General features: G+C 44.2%; 1 protein-coding gene across 5 annotated transcripts in view; it reads right to left on the reverse strand.

The window, feature by feature from the left end:
• LOC143179064 (kin of IRRE-like protein 3) overlaps positions 1-14,203 on the reverse strand; it is a 91,282-nt gene that overhangs the window by 55,068 nt on the left and 22,011 nt on the right. For all 5 annotated transcript variants that reach the window (XR_013001892.1, XM_076378065.1, XM_076378064.1 and 2 more), the window contains exon 4: positions 9,872-10,077. Coding sequence is in view for 4 of the 5 variants with exons in the window: in XM_076378065.1 (XP_076234180.1) it covers positions 9,872-10,077 (206 nt within the window). In the remaining variant the exon portion in view is untranslated. The remainder of the gene's footprint in view (positions 1-9,871; positions 10,078-14,203) is intronic.

A 14,203-nucleotide genomic window follows, 5' to 3' on the forward strand; every position in this document is an offset into this window, starting at 1 on the left:
AGGGGTGTATGGAACGAGGGGGAGGTGGAGAGTTTGAGTCAGCGGGGTAAATGGGAGTAGGATTATCCTTGAATTGTTTTGAATTCTCAATCTTGCGCGAATTACTTTCCTTCCCTTTCTCCTTAGTTCCCTTTCTCTCCGTAGCTCTCGGCATAAATATAAAAGCATCAGCATTCGAAAGGATAAATTCTGGTCCTTTCTTGGTAAAAAATGTATGTAGGTTTCATAGTGCTGAAGAGTAATGGGGAGCCTCCACACATAATAGTCACGTAATACTTATCAATTCACCAAGCAAATTTATGCTTGAAATTTTCATGCGAGGAAGAGAACGGTAAAGAGTAGAATATTTCAAAATAGGTGAATGTAGTGCGATTTCTTCGCTCAAGCATGATACGACGTCACTGAACGTCGCTCAACCAGCCCGAAATTAGGCAGATAGTTGAAACTGTTCGTTTATTTTACGGATTATCCGGAGATTTATTTCGCGACTATGATTAATGTGAACGAACAACAGTTTTACGGTTATCCTCTTCTCGGAAACATAAGCGCTACGACCGGGCAAGAATTTCCAAGGTAGTAAAACCCGTGGACGGCGCCCGTCGTATCGTGACGTTGAGCGCGATACCTAGATTTATCGGATAGTCGCCGATTCGCGGTTTCCTCGTTTACCGTGCCAATTGAATTTCTCATTTCCTCGAATAACCATCCGGTATTGTTCTCGAATGTTACCGAATACCCGTATCATCGCCAATGCGACTTCTCCTTCAGTATCGTAAAGTCAGTTAGCAATAAGTCACTCGATTCTTCTTCGACGAAGCTGTACGAGTCGGTGGAATCTAATGCAAAAGTTTGCTAGCATGTTTAGTATGCGAGCAGCAGGTACATGGTCATTGCGTGCTCTGCTCGCAACGAACGATGAGAAAACGATCGAAGAGGACGTCTTCTGGATCGATCAAGCAGAAGACTTTTGACGGCTGTCAGAAAGCGCACGCGTACTGATACGGATCTCTAAAAGCGTTATTATTGTAAATAAGGTTGTTCAGTTCGTAGTTTAGTATTTGTACATGTCGGCGCGACGGTCGCGAGCTCGCAGTGTGCACGGGGAGTCGTAACAATATCCTATACAAGTACTATTCAGATCTATTATAACCAGTACTCTTCAGTCGAGAGCAATTTCCGTTTTTTGCGTTCCAGTCATCTTCTGCAGAAAATGATAAGTTTGTATCAAAACTAGAGTGTGAAATTGCAGAAATTTTCCGGATTGCAAGAGAGTAGTAAGTGCATGTAGCGATCGTGGGAGACGTGAATGGGTCTACGGTGTTCGCAAACGGTAACGGAAACGAGACGCTTGGAAGCGTCTCGAATTTACGATGGAAATTTTCAGATGGATCGATCGTCTTCGGAAGCTCGCGAAAACAGCGCAGCGAACGGCCGTCGCTATCTATAATGCGAGCACTCGATGGTATCGGTCCGTATCGAACGGTGGCTTGCGATTGAATCTGCGGGGCGCGTGGTTCGAGCCACCAAGGAGACGGAACCGATCTCTGGGGGAGAATCGTGGCGTTCGCTGCGATAAATCTCGATATCCTTTCCGATACCGTTCACCTCAACCGGCACCGGGTGATAAATTTTATCGTGCATGGAATCGTCTGCCCCTTTTTATACCTCTATATATATATACAACACGAGCCTCCTCCTCTTCGTTTCGGTACCACCTGCAGCGTTGACGTGCTTTAGCGTCTATCTCAAACTAATCGGCCATTCGAAACCGTCAGACGAAAACGTCTTTCACCAGCTGTGATATAAGCGACATAAAACAAAGCGACACGTTTTATAACTTGAACGTGACAAAAGTGTAAATTTCCTCCACTACAGGAGTTAGACACGTAATCTTAGCGGATAACCATCAGTGCTTCGGATCGCTCTTCAAATTCGACTGTAGTTATCAAGGAAATGACTGTACCTATACGAAATGTGCACGAGAACATTTTACCCACCTCTGTTCAGAATTTAACTTTTAATTGCTAGATTCATATTGGAGAGGATGTTTAAAAATCTCTCCGAAAGCACTTACTCGACTACGATGCAATTTATTCGTTCTGTTAAAAATCGGTGGTCTGCCGGATCGAACGGCGCTGCCGCGCGCGCATAAAAAGAACGGATGGTACATAGACTACAGCTCGACGTATATACGAAAACGAATGGGAAGCGGCGAGGATAGAAGTTTCCGGAAAAAGGACGAAGACCATTCAGGCAGAGGGGAAATATTTGCGTAATCTCTCCGGGGTCTCGGCGTTTCATTTAATTCGATCGTCCGACTATTTCGGAGGTGATCGAAAGATTGGAGTGTTCGAATTCAGAGGAGATTCATCGAAATGACTGTAGGGTTCAGCAATTTTTATTGTATCTCGTATGAGGCTCAGCGAATCTTCCTTCTTTATTTCTGGTTTTTGTCGTCTGACTTCCGTTCGCGTTGCCATGTGTACGACAGTGGAACACGATTAGCAGGAAGCGGGAAACGGTAGATGGTAATAAGAGGGAAGCAAGTTTTTGCGAGACATGAGAAATTAATGGCAATATCATGGAAAAGACACAGTTGGACGAGTACGGCGAAAGAGGCGGAGCAATGTCAAGGCAGAATTATTTCTTTGCAAAAGTAAAAGAGCAGCAAGAGAGGTAAATTGTTTACTAACTCGTACAACTGGCTGTCCCTCATCGAATTTGAGTCCTATGAGCACTCTATATTTTAGTTCTCTGCCGAGATATCTGGCGAAATTTTTTCTCGAAAATTGATTAAGTTTCATGTCGGTCTAAAAAAAAAAGAATTTTCTGTGGAGAGTAGAGAAAGCTACGTATACGTCGACCAAACTTACAAAAAAATTCGGTTTCATCGAAACGTGTCGGTACTCGGTTCAAGTATGGAGAAATATGGCGCGAATGTGAACCTCAGGAAAAGGTCTCGTGAGGCGACAATACACCGCACCGGCGAGAAATCGACTTGGCGTCAGCTACGAGAATGCTTCTTCCAAAGTACCGATACGCCAACTTTCTGGTAAACTTGCTAACCAAAAAGATTGACGAAGCAACGAATCTGGTTGAAACTCTCTCGACACAGACTCGGCTAGTATCCCGGAACAGTTCGAGATCGTATTCAGATCGTAGGAAAATATCCTCGATATCCCCAGGGGAAGATCGAGCCGGCGACACGTTTCTAAAATCGAGTTGGTATCGCAATACCAACGCAACTTCAAACACGTTTGTCTCGTAACGCGTTTCAATTTTGTGCACAGCCGGGTGTACGTTGCATTTCTTCTCAAAGAGAAGACTGGACTTCCTCTCTGTTGCCAAAGTGCAGGGAACGGAAACAGAAGCTCGTCGACTTTCCCCTTTCAGATCTTGTTTGATATACTTTCTTTAGGCAACTTAAGAAATTACGTTTAGAAAGAAAAAAGGTGTTGTTTTATGGAATCAGTATTGGCGAAGAGTCGTCGAAAATTGACTAGGACGAGGAAGCATAACGTAAGGAGAAGATATTCTGGAAATACAAGGCTTCGTGTTATTATCGGTTATGTGTTCGCCAAACTACGCATAGAGCGCACTTTTACCTGCTTTGTTCTTTTCACCCCCGTTCCTTCGTCATTTGGTGGCAGACATTCTCGTTCTCTGATCGTCAACCACCAACCGCGTGTCTACGTTCCTAACAAGAAAGAACAGCCATAACGAGACACGGAGCAATTATCATTCGTGCGTAGCTCGGGAACTCATAAGCTCGCATTTTCTCTTTCCATTCGCGTTTACTTCTTTTTTCTTCACGACACTCTTTGTGACACGCCCTCCTTTCGTAAGCCGCGCACTCTCTTTTTCTAAATCGCAACCTCTTTCAATCTAGGGCCATATTTTTCTGTCGTTAGTCAAGTCTCTTTTATACATCTCAAAAATTATAGCCAAAGCTCGCGACCTTTTTTCCTTACTGGCGCTCAGTTAATGACGTAACAGTCAAGAATTTTTAATATAACGCTTCAATATTAATCCTCGCGCAAATTTAGCTTGTAATGCTTCCTGTTTCTAAAACGCTTTACGTTTTTCCGCGACGTTAATTGGTATATCAAAAAAGCTCGTAAACTTTGAACCATGTATTATTCGAAAATGCAGCGCAATTATAATGGAAAGGAAATCCCGTACACCTGCGGTGAAAGGAAATGGATGAACGAACATGGTTCTTTTTAATTACTTCGTTCTCTCAATCGCAGACTCTTCGATTGCGGGAGGCACTGGCCTCGAAGGAAGAAACTGACCTTCGACGTTGGATTAGGAAATTGAAAATGTTCTCCCATCGTCGCTGGTGATGGAACGCCTTCTCGAGAAACAGACAGAGCTTACTTAGAGAAGAGTCGAGACCGAACAAAGACGAGTTCTCTGTTCCTCGTAAAAATCCTCCACTGACTTACCACTGCCTTACTTAACTGTTCTTCCATCCGCGATCCGGCCGCTTTCATCTTTTCCATCTCGAGTTTCCTGAAAGCTTTACTTTCGTCTCCCTGCCCCAAGTGCTGTGATCCAGATTCCGAGGAAATTCGAAAGCGGACGAATTCTTTGGTGAGACTTAGCCAAAGTTCATTCCGATCAAAAGATTTATGGAAAACGAAAAATCGGGGCAGGCTCTCGAGCGGGATCGAACAAGTTTATCGCCCGTTTCGCGATAATTCATTCGAATTCGTTGTTCTCTGTACAGGGGGCCTTGAATCGCTGGCGCCATATCAATTATTTCATGGCCAGGGCAAGTATCGACTCGAGGGGGAGCATCCCTTGATTCGCTCCACGGCTTGGTCTTCCACGTAGTAATTGTAACATCAACTATTACTGTTCTTGCGATGGAGTAGAGGCAGTTGATATTGATTTCGACCGAGACGCGTAGCATGCGTGCTTCCTTTTATTATTTATTTGTAGTTATGTACAGTTCAAGTGACTACGTTTCAAGTGAATCTATTTGTTCGATATACATATATATCTCTATTTAAGACAAGTACGCGCGTTGATTATGCAATCTGCCTTCAAAGGAGGCGAAGAGGATCGGGAACGTCTTTGAGGGTGGTGGAATGCGAAACGTGGGAACGTTAGAGAAGAGAATGCCGAGGACCTCTGATCGGAACACGTTCAAGAGCCGCCAACGGACAGGATACGCCGAACCCTGGAATATCAGGAATGACGGTGAATCCTATGCGTGACTCGAATAACCCTCAACCTCTCTCTATACCGACGAACAGAGTCACAAAGCCGAAGATCTTTTTCTCTGAGTATAATCAATGTTTTCCAACGCGGAATCAAGTCTCGACTTCTTCCACCTAGGTACAACACTCGACCGTCGAAAAGAGACTGTATCCTATTTCCAATCTCTTGAGTTCAACGTACTAGACAGGATACCAAAGGGACATTCACTTCACCTTGTGCCCTGCGAACCTGGCGAACTCCGAGAAATTGAAAATTATGAATTATGTCCGTGAATTTACATTTCTCTCGGGTACGTGTACTATCGTGAATAGCAACGTGGCAATAGGAACGATTTTCCTATCGCTCCTTTCGCAGAGAAATAATTTTTATGTGTTTCAACGCGGCAAACCCTGTCTTGCTGAAAATGACCTGCGACCACGGAATAGTAAAGATGTACCTATATCTTTTTCAAGCGACGTGTTGTATGAGATAAGAAAAAGGGAATAACGAAAGGGGATCGCCGCGAACGACGCTGAAGACGAATAGGTTTTCTGGAGCAGAAACATGTAGCAGGTGAACTTTGCGAACATTTCCATCGGCTTCTTGTCCCTTGCGTGACACCAAAAGATTCCAAAGCTTGGAAACGCTAAACTTCTTCTATCTTGCATTGCGAGTTATCAATTGTAGCTGACGGTTTAGCTATTTTCTAGATTAAATACATCTCTTAGAGTGTATTTCGTAGCCTCGTTTCGTTATTGCACCGCTATGCGATATAATTGAAATTGAAGCAAAAAGAAGATGCACAGTATCCTACTTGGTATTATCGACCAAGAGACTTCTACCGCAGAATTTATTTCCTTTAGATATTTTTCGAGTTTCTCAAGGATCTAGGTACTTCGCAATTTTTCTGTCAGTGTAGACCTATAGAATCTCAGTTGTCACGGCAAACAATATATCGACAACCAATTCCTATTCAGTGCTAGCGAACTTGGTGGTTCTTTCCGTTCAGCTGCTGAAAGTTTTCAACGAGAACCCTCTTTTTTTCGACCACCGCCGACCACTCGACCAACTTTCCACGGAGTTCGATTGGTCGATACATTATTGAGGCTCGTTTCGTTCGATTCATGATTTCTTTAGAGAGTCGGCTAACCGTTTGTTCACGAAAGTAATCTCTCTCTCGTCCTTTCCTCCGTCTGTGCATACGCATTTCTCGACTTTTTTTATTTTCCATCGAACCAACCATCGTCTGGACTGAATGTAAGCAAACAGAGATAGAGAGAGGGAAAGATTTTCCTTCCGTTATGTGCAGTTCTATTATACGATTTTCTTCAAAATGTTCCTCTACATGAGAGTTTGTTCATTGTTCATGAGCAATTTTTTGCTCGGTTATAGAAGCAAAGGGAAACGTTACATCTTTCCTAAATATACAAGTACCTTAAGGATCGATAGAATTAAAGCTTAACGCGATTCTGACTTAGCTAGCAGGTTTCAGATATTGACTATCACGACGAGTCTCTTTGAATTTTCCATTAAGTTCGTTAACGATAAAATACGAGCGACGTGACGTCGTTTTCGCGAGGAAGTTTCGAAATGACTATCCCTGTTGTGTGTATTTGGCTTCCGCATTACATAATTTCCCTTGTGTCTTACCCGCGAACCTGACTTCGACGAAGAGGGATGCAATTTCCTATGCTAGGGTTCACGTATCGTTTTCTTTTCATCAAATATTTCATTTTTACGAAGAACTCTCAACGAAAGTCCGAGTTCTTTACTAGAAGAAGGTACAAATTCTGAGATAGTTGGGAATGTTTGATACCCGGCTTATTTCATTGGAACGAGTCCCTTCCTTTTCCTGTCTTCCGAGTTTCTGGGTAATTACAGATAAGAGGCTTAAACTGAGATGCTCGACATCGGCCAGCGACTCTGAGGTATTAAAGGTCATTGAGTAACAGGAAAAAGGAAAGGAGACGCTTCGTGTCCACTAACAATGACCATAAAGAAGTGACAAAACATGGCGATTTTCAGCATTTTTACTACTAATATTAGATACTTATTGAGATACCATTGAAGTACTATTTCCCTCCAATGGCCGAATACATCGGCCTTTGTTCCGTATGTATAATTGGTCCTAATCGTCCATAAGAGGCTTAATAGGTTTAATCGTTGATAAGAGACTTAAGTGCTGATATCTTGTGTGAAATATCCATTTTGGAGAGTAATGCGTTTTGTGGTGTGACGATCTATAGATAAATTCTATTGATCCCGGACATTTGGTTGCAGATCACTTGAAATTTATCATATGATGAGCGTTTAATAGAAAATTTCGAAGCACATCAGACATCTTAATTTTCTGATAACTTGTTAAAAGTTCTTCGTATGAAAAAACGTAAAGCGTGATCTTTTTGAAGTATGGAAAATGGTCTCTTATTAAGAATCCAAGAGTGCAAACTCGACGATGCTCTCGATAAGTTTGTATAATCACGGGGCAAGATATCTTGCAGTTTGCAACGATGCGAAAAGTTTCCGAGAGCGTAAAGGAAGAGATAGGGAGTCATTAGCTAGGTAACTAATAACGTTAGATAATGAAGGGCGTGGTATTTGGCCGGGTGAACGAATAGATAAATTACCAGATAGATAAGTATTTAAGACGATACGCGGCGAGATAGATAGACCGATAGGAAGAGGAAAGCGGGTCGAGTGGAAAGCGGGATAAGACAGAATTAATTTCTCCGTAATCGACGATTAGATGTTCCCGAAGCGTTCCAGAGGATGGGCAGCGTTCCCTGTCAAAATCTAAACTAAATCCTAATCCGATTAACGTTCACCGACTCGACGCCTCAGCAGCTTTCGCTCCCAAGTTTCCAACATGGCACGACCTCTGCTCCTCCGAGCAGTGGGTTTCCTCTAGCTTCCACCAAAGAACCCGAGGGACTTGCCTACCCACGGTTTCTATATGCATGATGATAAAATTACGAGAATAAACGCGCTTCGTGGTAACTCCCAAGAACGACAGAACGAATGGAATAAAGAGAAACTCGCTATTTGACTTGTACGTGCTGTAGGACCGTTAGGTAAAACGGAATTCCCTTGCCTTACGATTAATGGAAAAAGCCGCGGCTGAATATTCGAGGGGCAACGAGCGAGCGTAAGCTATGGAAAAAGGGAACTGGGTCTCTAACGTTTTGACGTTTTAGCTTTAACGAGACCATGCCGTTTTCTTTTCCGAAACCAATATCTGCCAGAGATTTTGCTCGCTTTTTCCGATACATACATACATACATACATACATATATATATATATATATATATGTATATACGTATATCCTTCGTTGTTCCTCCTACGTTCCTCTCATCGACGTTGGGTCTAGTTTCGAATTAACTTGAAGCACCTATCTCGTTTGGCGTTGGCGTGCGTCGAAGCGTAAAACGAGCCATCGTGGCGTTCCGATGCCGATGGCTTCTCGACTACTAGATGTACCGTACCGTCTATTCGATTATTTCTCCCTAGGAGAGCTGCAGATCTTGCGTCAGGATAAGCTTCAAACTTGCACGCGTGCAAACTTGCTTGCTAACCAGAAAACGAGATCTTGCGACCTCGTTCCTGATTCTTTTGATTTTCTATGGTCAGTGTAACATTTTCATTGAAATTCTGATTACTAAGCTTCTCTAACGCGCTATTGATTAAAGAATCGGTGCATGCAAGATTTCTTTATTCTCGGTTGACGTCTCAATAGATTTTAGGTACGTCTTAAAGTTTCTTCAGTGACTCCTTCAAGCGAAATCGACAGTCCGCGCTTAACTCAGTTTAATAGCCGATCGATAGGCAAATTGGGTTAGGAGTTTCCTGAAAGGACTATGGCCTCCTGCTCGGTTTCAAACACGAAACGCGTTCTCCTTCAACGGATGGTCATGGTACCAGTTCGATTCTATTATGAGACAAGAGCGACGCCCCTCCGGGCCTATCTTAGACTTTCAACAAGTATCAAGAAGCTTAACTGTAGCTTGAGTCTCCGTAGAGAAATCTGATACACCATCATCGATGAAGCTGCTACGCTCGCTCGGTTTTCTTCCTTGGATTCTACTAAAGGCACCAGTCCCGTGAGGCGAAACAAAATGTCTGACTCTGCTATTGATCGCATACCTCTCGAATAGAAAACGAGTTGTATCAAACTTTCTCGTATACCGATTAACCTTCACGAACGAGTCAAGTTTCAGTGTAATTATTCAAGGAAGATTCGAAAGGGCAATTAGACCGACTGTAATCGACCGCAAATCGCATGGTCTTCGAGACACCGTCGTCTTCTAAGCAGATACTCCCTTCTAATGGTCAGACCGTCTAGTAGACTATTTCTCGTTTAACGATCGTATCTACTTCGAGCTGACCATCGAAGTTGTTGCGACGATTTCGTTATACTTCCGATTCCCGGCGATCAATCGAAGTGCCTTTCAACTACTGAAAACTTTGATGAGTTTCCAAGTAGTTTCGCATGGAGGTGGCGAAGTTCGTCGTGATAGGGAAACTAGATGGAGACTGTTTTTAAATTTCATTACCAAATACGGTTTCGAATTTAATATCAGCGAAAAAAGGTAGGGATTGGAAGGTAGGATTCTCTTTAACAGAGATGAGGGAAGTTGCATCACACATTGAAATTACTTTACTTACCGATGACGGTGAAGTTGACCTTGAAATTCCTGGTCGGCGAGTTTCGAAAATCGACTCTGCATCTGTAGACTCCCTCGTCGCTCTCTTGTAGATCCCGAATCGTCAGCTGGGCAGGCGAGCTTGCTCTAAAAGACGCTCTCTCTCCCCAGAAGTGGGAAGCGCTCCACAATTTTGCCTTCCCGAATTGTCGATTTCTTGCATCGTAGCTGAAAGACAGTATCAATGACGTATTTTCATTTTTGGGGAATCAGAAAGGAAAGAAAGTTACAAGTTCGTTGCAATAAACAAGGAAAGTCTGTCGACCTAACGCGTACATCGTATCAATTTTCTGTAACTTTTCATTTCACCTAACTTTTGCAATTCGTCATATTCGGAAGTTCAGGCGCGGAAGAGTTTATTCACTCTCTGAATCCCACGCTTGAAACTCAATACGGGCCGACAGGAGTGCACTCGACTGAGAGAGTCAGATAACCTTTTACTTCGGAGATTGAGCAATCCTAGATAGCATTAAAAGATGTATTTGAGTTAGTGCTCCAGTGACCAACTAGGGAATACGTCTGGTTGTGTAAGACCGACGACTCGGGATACTTCATGGCTACCTTCTAGATGAATAAGCAGAGTATATGAAAGAATTCTCGACGAGGTAAACGACTGCGTCAGATGGAAAGCACGGTTTTCCGATGACTCGTGAGACTCATTGGTTCGCGTTTGCTACAAGTTTAGATTTTCTCCTTCGAGCAATATTCTGCGAGTCGTTGCCGAAGATTCCGCGTCGCGTCGCGTCGTCGATTAGCAGGCCGAGCGACGACAGAACGAGTTTGTAAGTCTAATCGAGCGACAAAGTTCGAGACGAGTTTCAGCGATAAGACGTTGCACGGTCGATCAACGGACGATCCGCCCAACGTTCACTCATTCGACCAACTTTCGACAGTGGTGCAGTTTTATTCGGCGCAGTTTGTCCGTGGCCATAAGACAAATTGGATTGGTTTTTAACGAGCACGATGACTAGAGAGGAGTTTCCCAGAGGCACAAGATCTCGTTGACGTTCATCGCCGACCTGTCCCGTTTCGTCTCGCTTCACCTCACCCTGTTTCCTCCTCCAGTTACAGTGTCGCTCGTTTACTTTCCACGTCGACTGATTTACGAGGAATTAAAGAGGCATCGAAATCTCGCAATTCGCACAAAAACTCTTAATTACCGCCACGTTTTATTTCGTATACTCTCATCGCGTATAAAGCGTAAACGTCTAAATGTCACGGGGAGAAGAAAAAATAACGAATCTCACGTTTCTGCTTAGACGACTCCAAACCTTCCACTGTACGCTGATCGAAGCACGTGATGGAAGAAGAGGTATCACTTTGCTCATTTAGAAGCATCGATTTGCCCTTTTTTTTATCTATTTCCTGCAATCTCGTTGAATGAAAAGCTGCATTTGTTCCTCGAGCGAAGAAGAAGGTTTACAGGGATGTCGTCCGACAGAAAAAATTGTCGTCAGGCGTTTTTCGAGGAGTACTTGTGAGCTTCGCCGTGTTAGTCGAAGGTATACGAAGGGATGGAATACAGATACGACGGAAATGCAGACAGACGGAAAAGAAGAGGAGTAAAAAGGTAGTGGATGGGTAGACGAAGAAAGTGGGCGGCGCGCGTAAAGCATGGCGAAGAAGCGAGAACGTGATTAGGAGGAAGCGACAAGTAATTGGTTCTATTCGAGTCTTGTAGGGAGTTTTCCGATTCTGACGCATGTTGAAATACGAAGAAGATATTACGTAACTTTCAAGGTAATTGCAATTTACCACGAAGCAGTGAGCATTCTGCTTGTTTGAGAAAACTGGTATTTAGAAGCCGTGAAGTAATTACGGACAGGTGCGGAAGAGGTCAAAGGGGAACAATGTCGTAAGAAAAAGGAGGAATGAAATAAGAGCGAATGGATGGACGACAGTAAACTGGTTCCGAAGCAAGTCTGTCGACGCGGGAGGAGAGACAGGTTGAAGAGATGCGACACAACGGTCTCTAAACAAATTAAAATAATTGCCGCGACTCGTCGGAAGGCCTTGCCGTTTCTACGAGATAGAAGAACGTTTCCCATGAATACGCTAGCGTCCGTAAAACGAGTGTTCCGCGAAGGTGGTGGCAACCCAAAGGGGACGCAGGGGACTAAGCGCGACAAGGCCACCAAGGGGTCTCAACCACTCTCGGGACTCTTAAAAGGAGCTTAACTTCGCGCATAAAATTAAGGCATTGTAATTGCAGACGGCGTTGCCACTGCACCACCGCGTTTCTCTCTTTCACCCTCTTCAGGCTACCCCTTTGCCTTCCCTCCCCACCCTACTAGTCACCCTTCTTTTCTTTCCTTCTACTCGACCGGAAAATATAATTTGTTCGAGTTAACTTTCGTTCGCCGGAAACCGAGCGACTCGGAGGAATGACGATAAAACGATTTTTAATTGGGATTGAATGTTGAAGGAAATGTTGCCTCCCGCGACAGTCATAAAGTTCTTCGTCACTCTAATGAATTTGAAATAACTATTCGCATTGAACGTGAAAAAGGAGTAATTATCATAATACACGAATTCCGCTTCTCTTGATAAGGCAAAAATGACGGAACGATTTTGAACGTGCACCAGGAATTTCTCTCTCGTCGGCTCATGCCTCTTCATTCGCAGGCTGCTGGTTACGATTCGATGTTGGTTTTCGTATTCGGTCGCTTTCGATCGGTCGAAATCGTTGGACCTTGATGCCACGACAGCAGCCCCTATCGTTGCTAGCTGCCACTTTCCTCCGATCCCTTTGCCACGACCCGCCTACTCCCATCTATCCTCTATTCAAATATCACTGTGAAACCGCGCCCCGGCATTCTTCAAAATGGGATTCATGCCGTAGCATAATAGGACAGAGATATCAATTCGATCGGTGAATATAATATCCGATTACACGAGCGTCGACGGCATCCGCCGCGTGCAACCTACCGTCGCGTCGCGTCGCGTCGCGTCGCGTCGTTTCTCTCGGGAACATTAAATGTGTCTCCTCTTCCTCAATATATTTCTTTCGTAAAACGCGAGTATCAAGTCGTGTCGTTCATTCCTATGAAAGATTCGTCCTCCGAGGTATGAAATTCTGCAGGATGTGCACTAAAGGCTGGAAATAGTAGTTTGCGGTTTGTCAATGAATCAAAATGAATTAACGGAGGAAGTATTCTTCGGTGACATTGCATTTTATACAATGATGGCTACGCTTGCTTCGTTCTCGCTATTGATCGTCGGTCGATTTTATTCGCGAGTCGCTGACGAGGAACACTTTATGGAATGGATGAATACGAACGAAAGAATGGAATCAGAGGGGCGGTAGAAGATAAGCGAGAAAGAAAAAGAACACGGTAGGCGAAAGAAGAGGAGAGTACTGCTCGGTAAGCGTGGTGATTGGCGAACTTCACAATGCACTCGTTTCGCGGCAATCCCGGAAGACGGATGATCGTTTTGTATCGAGTGTTTCCCCGTTCGCGGTTTCCGTCTCTAAGTTCTTTTCATTTCAATAGGATCATTTTCCTACTCTAATAATACTTCATTCCTTGAATAGCTTCCACAGCCATTCTGCTTGATGGAATTTTATGAAACAGCGTGTCTGGAAATCGAAATGTCGGAGTTATTTTGCATCTAAACGAGGAAAAATTGGGTCGTGTTTAGAACGAGTTGGCGAAAAATTTTGCTAGTTTCATCCGAGCGGCTGAAATCTTTTCACTTTGAGTGAAAAGATCGGGGGATTAGCAACGGAATTGAAGCGAAAATCGTTTAGTCGATAATGAGGATGGAGCTATATCAACGGGGGACGGGGGACGGGTACGGGCAACGTCGAATGGAGCCCCGAATCGAGTTTCTCCCAGGATTGCAGCGGCCGTGCCAGACAATTGGTAGGTGTATTTACGACGTCGAGAAATGCAAGTACGCCGGACAGAATTATTGTATTAAAGCAGAGAACAGAAAAGCGAGATCTATGAGGCGCATTGTCCTCGCTTCGAGGACACCGTTCCACCGTCGAGGACCTGGTCGACCCCGTCGCGAGATCGAATCGTTCCGACTTTCATTACCCGTCTTTCAACTTGCCCACTGAACAAGAACGACTATGCCGCGCGAATCGGCGAGTCGTATTTCCGGCTCAGGAAACGTGTCGAAAAGGAAGGGAAAAGTATCATATTTTGACGGAGTTTCGCGGTTCGTTTCGTCGCCACTGACGCGAGCGTAACCCGTGAAAATCAGCACGTCGATCACGCTCGGTTTCGCGCAAGACGGAGGATGGCGGCTATCAGGGAGAGAAAGGTGTGCGTAGCAGCGGAGGGAA

Source organism: Calliopsis andreniformis, chromosome 5 (assembly GCF_051401765.1).
Source record: "Calliopsis andreniformis isolate RMS-2024a chromosome 5, iyCalAndr_principal, whole genome shotgun sequence".
Classification (NCBI taxonomy): Eukaryota; Metazoa; Arthropoda; class Insecta; order Hymenoptera; family Andrenidae; genus Calliopsis; species Calliopsis andreniformis.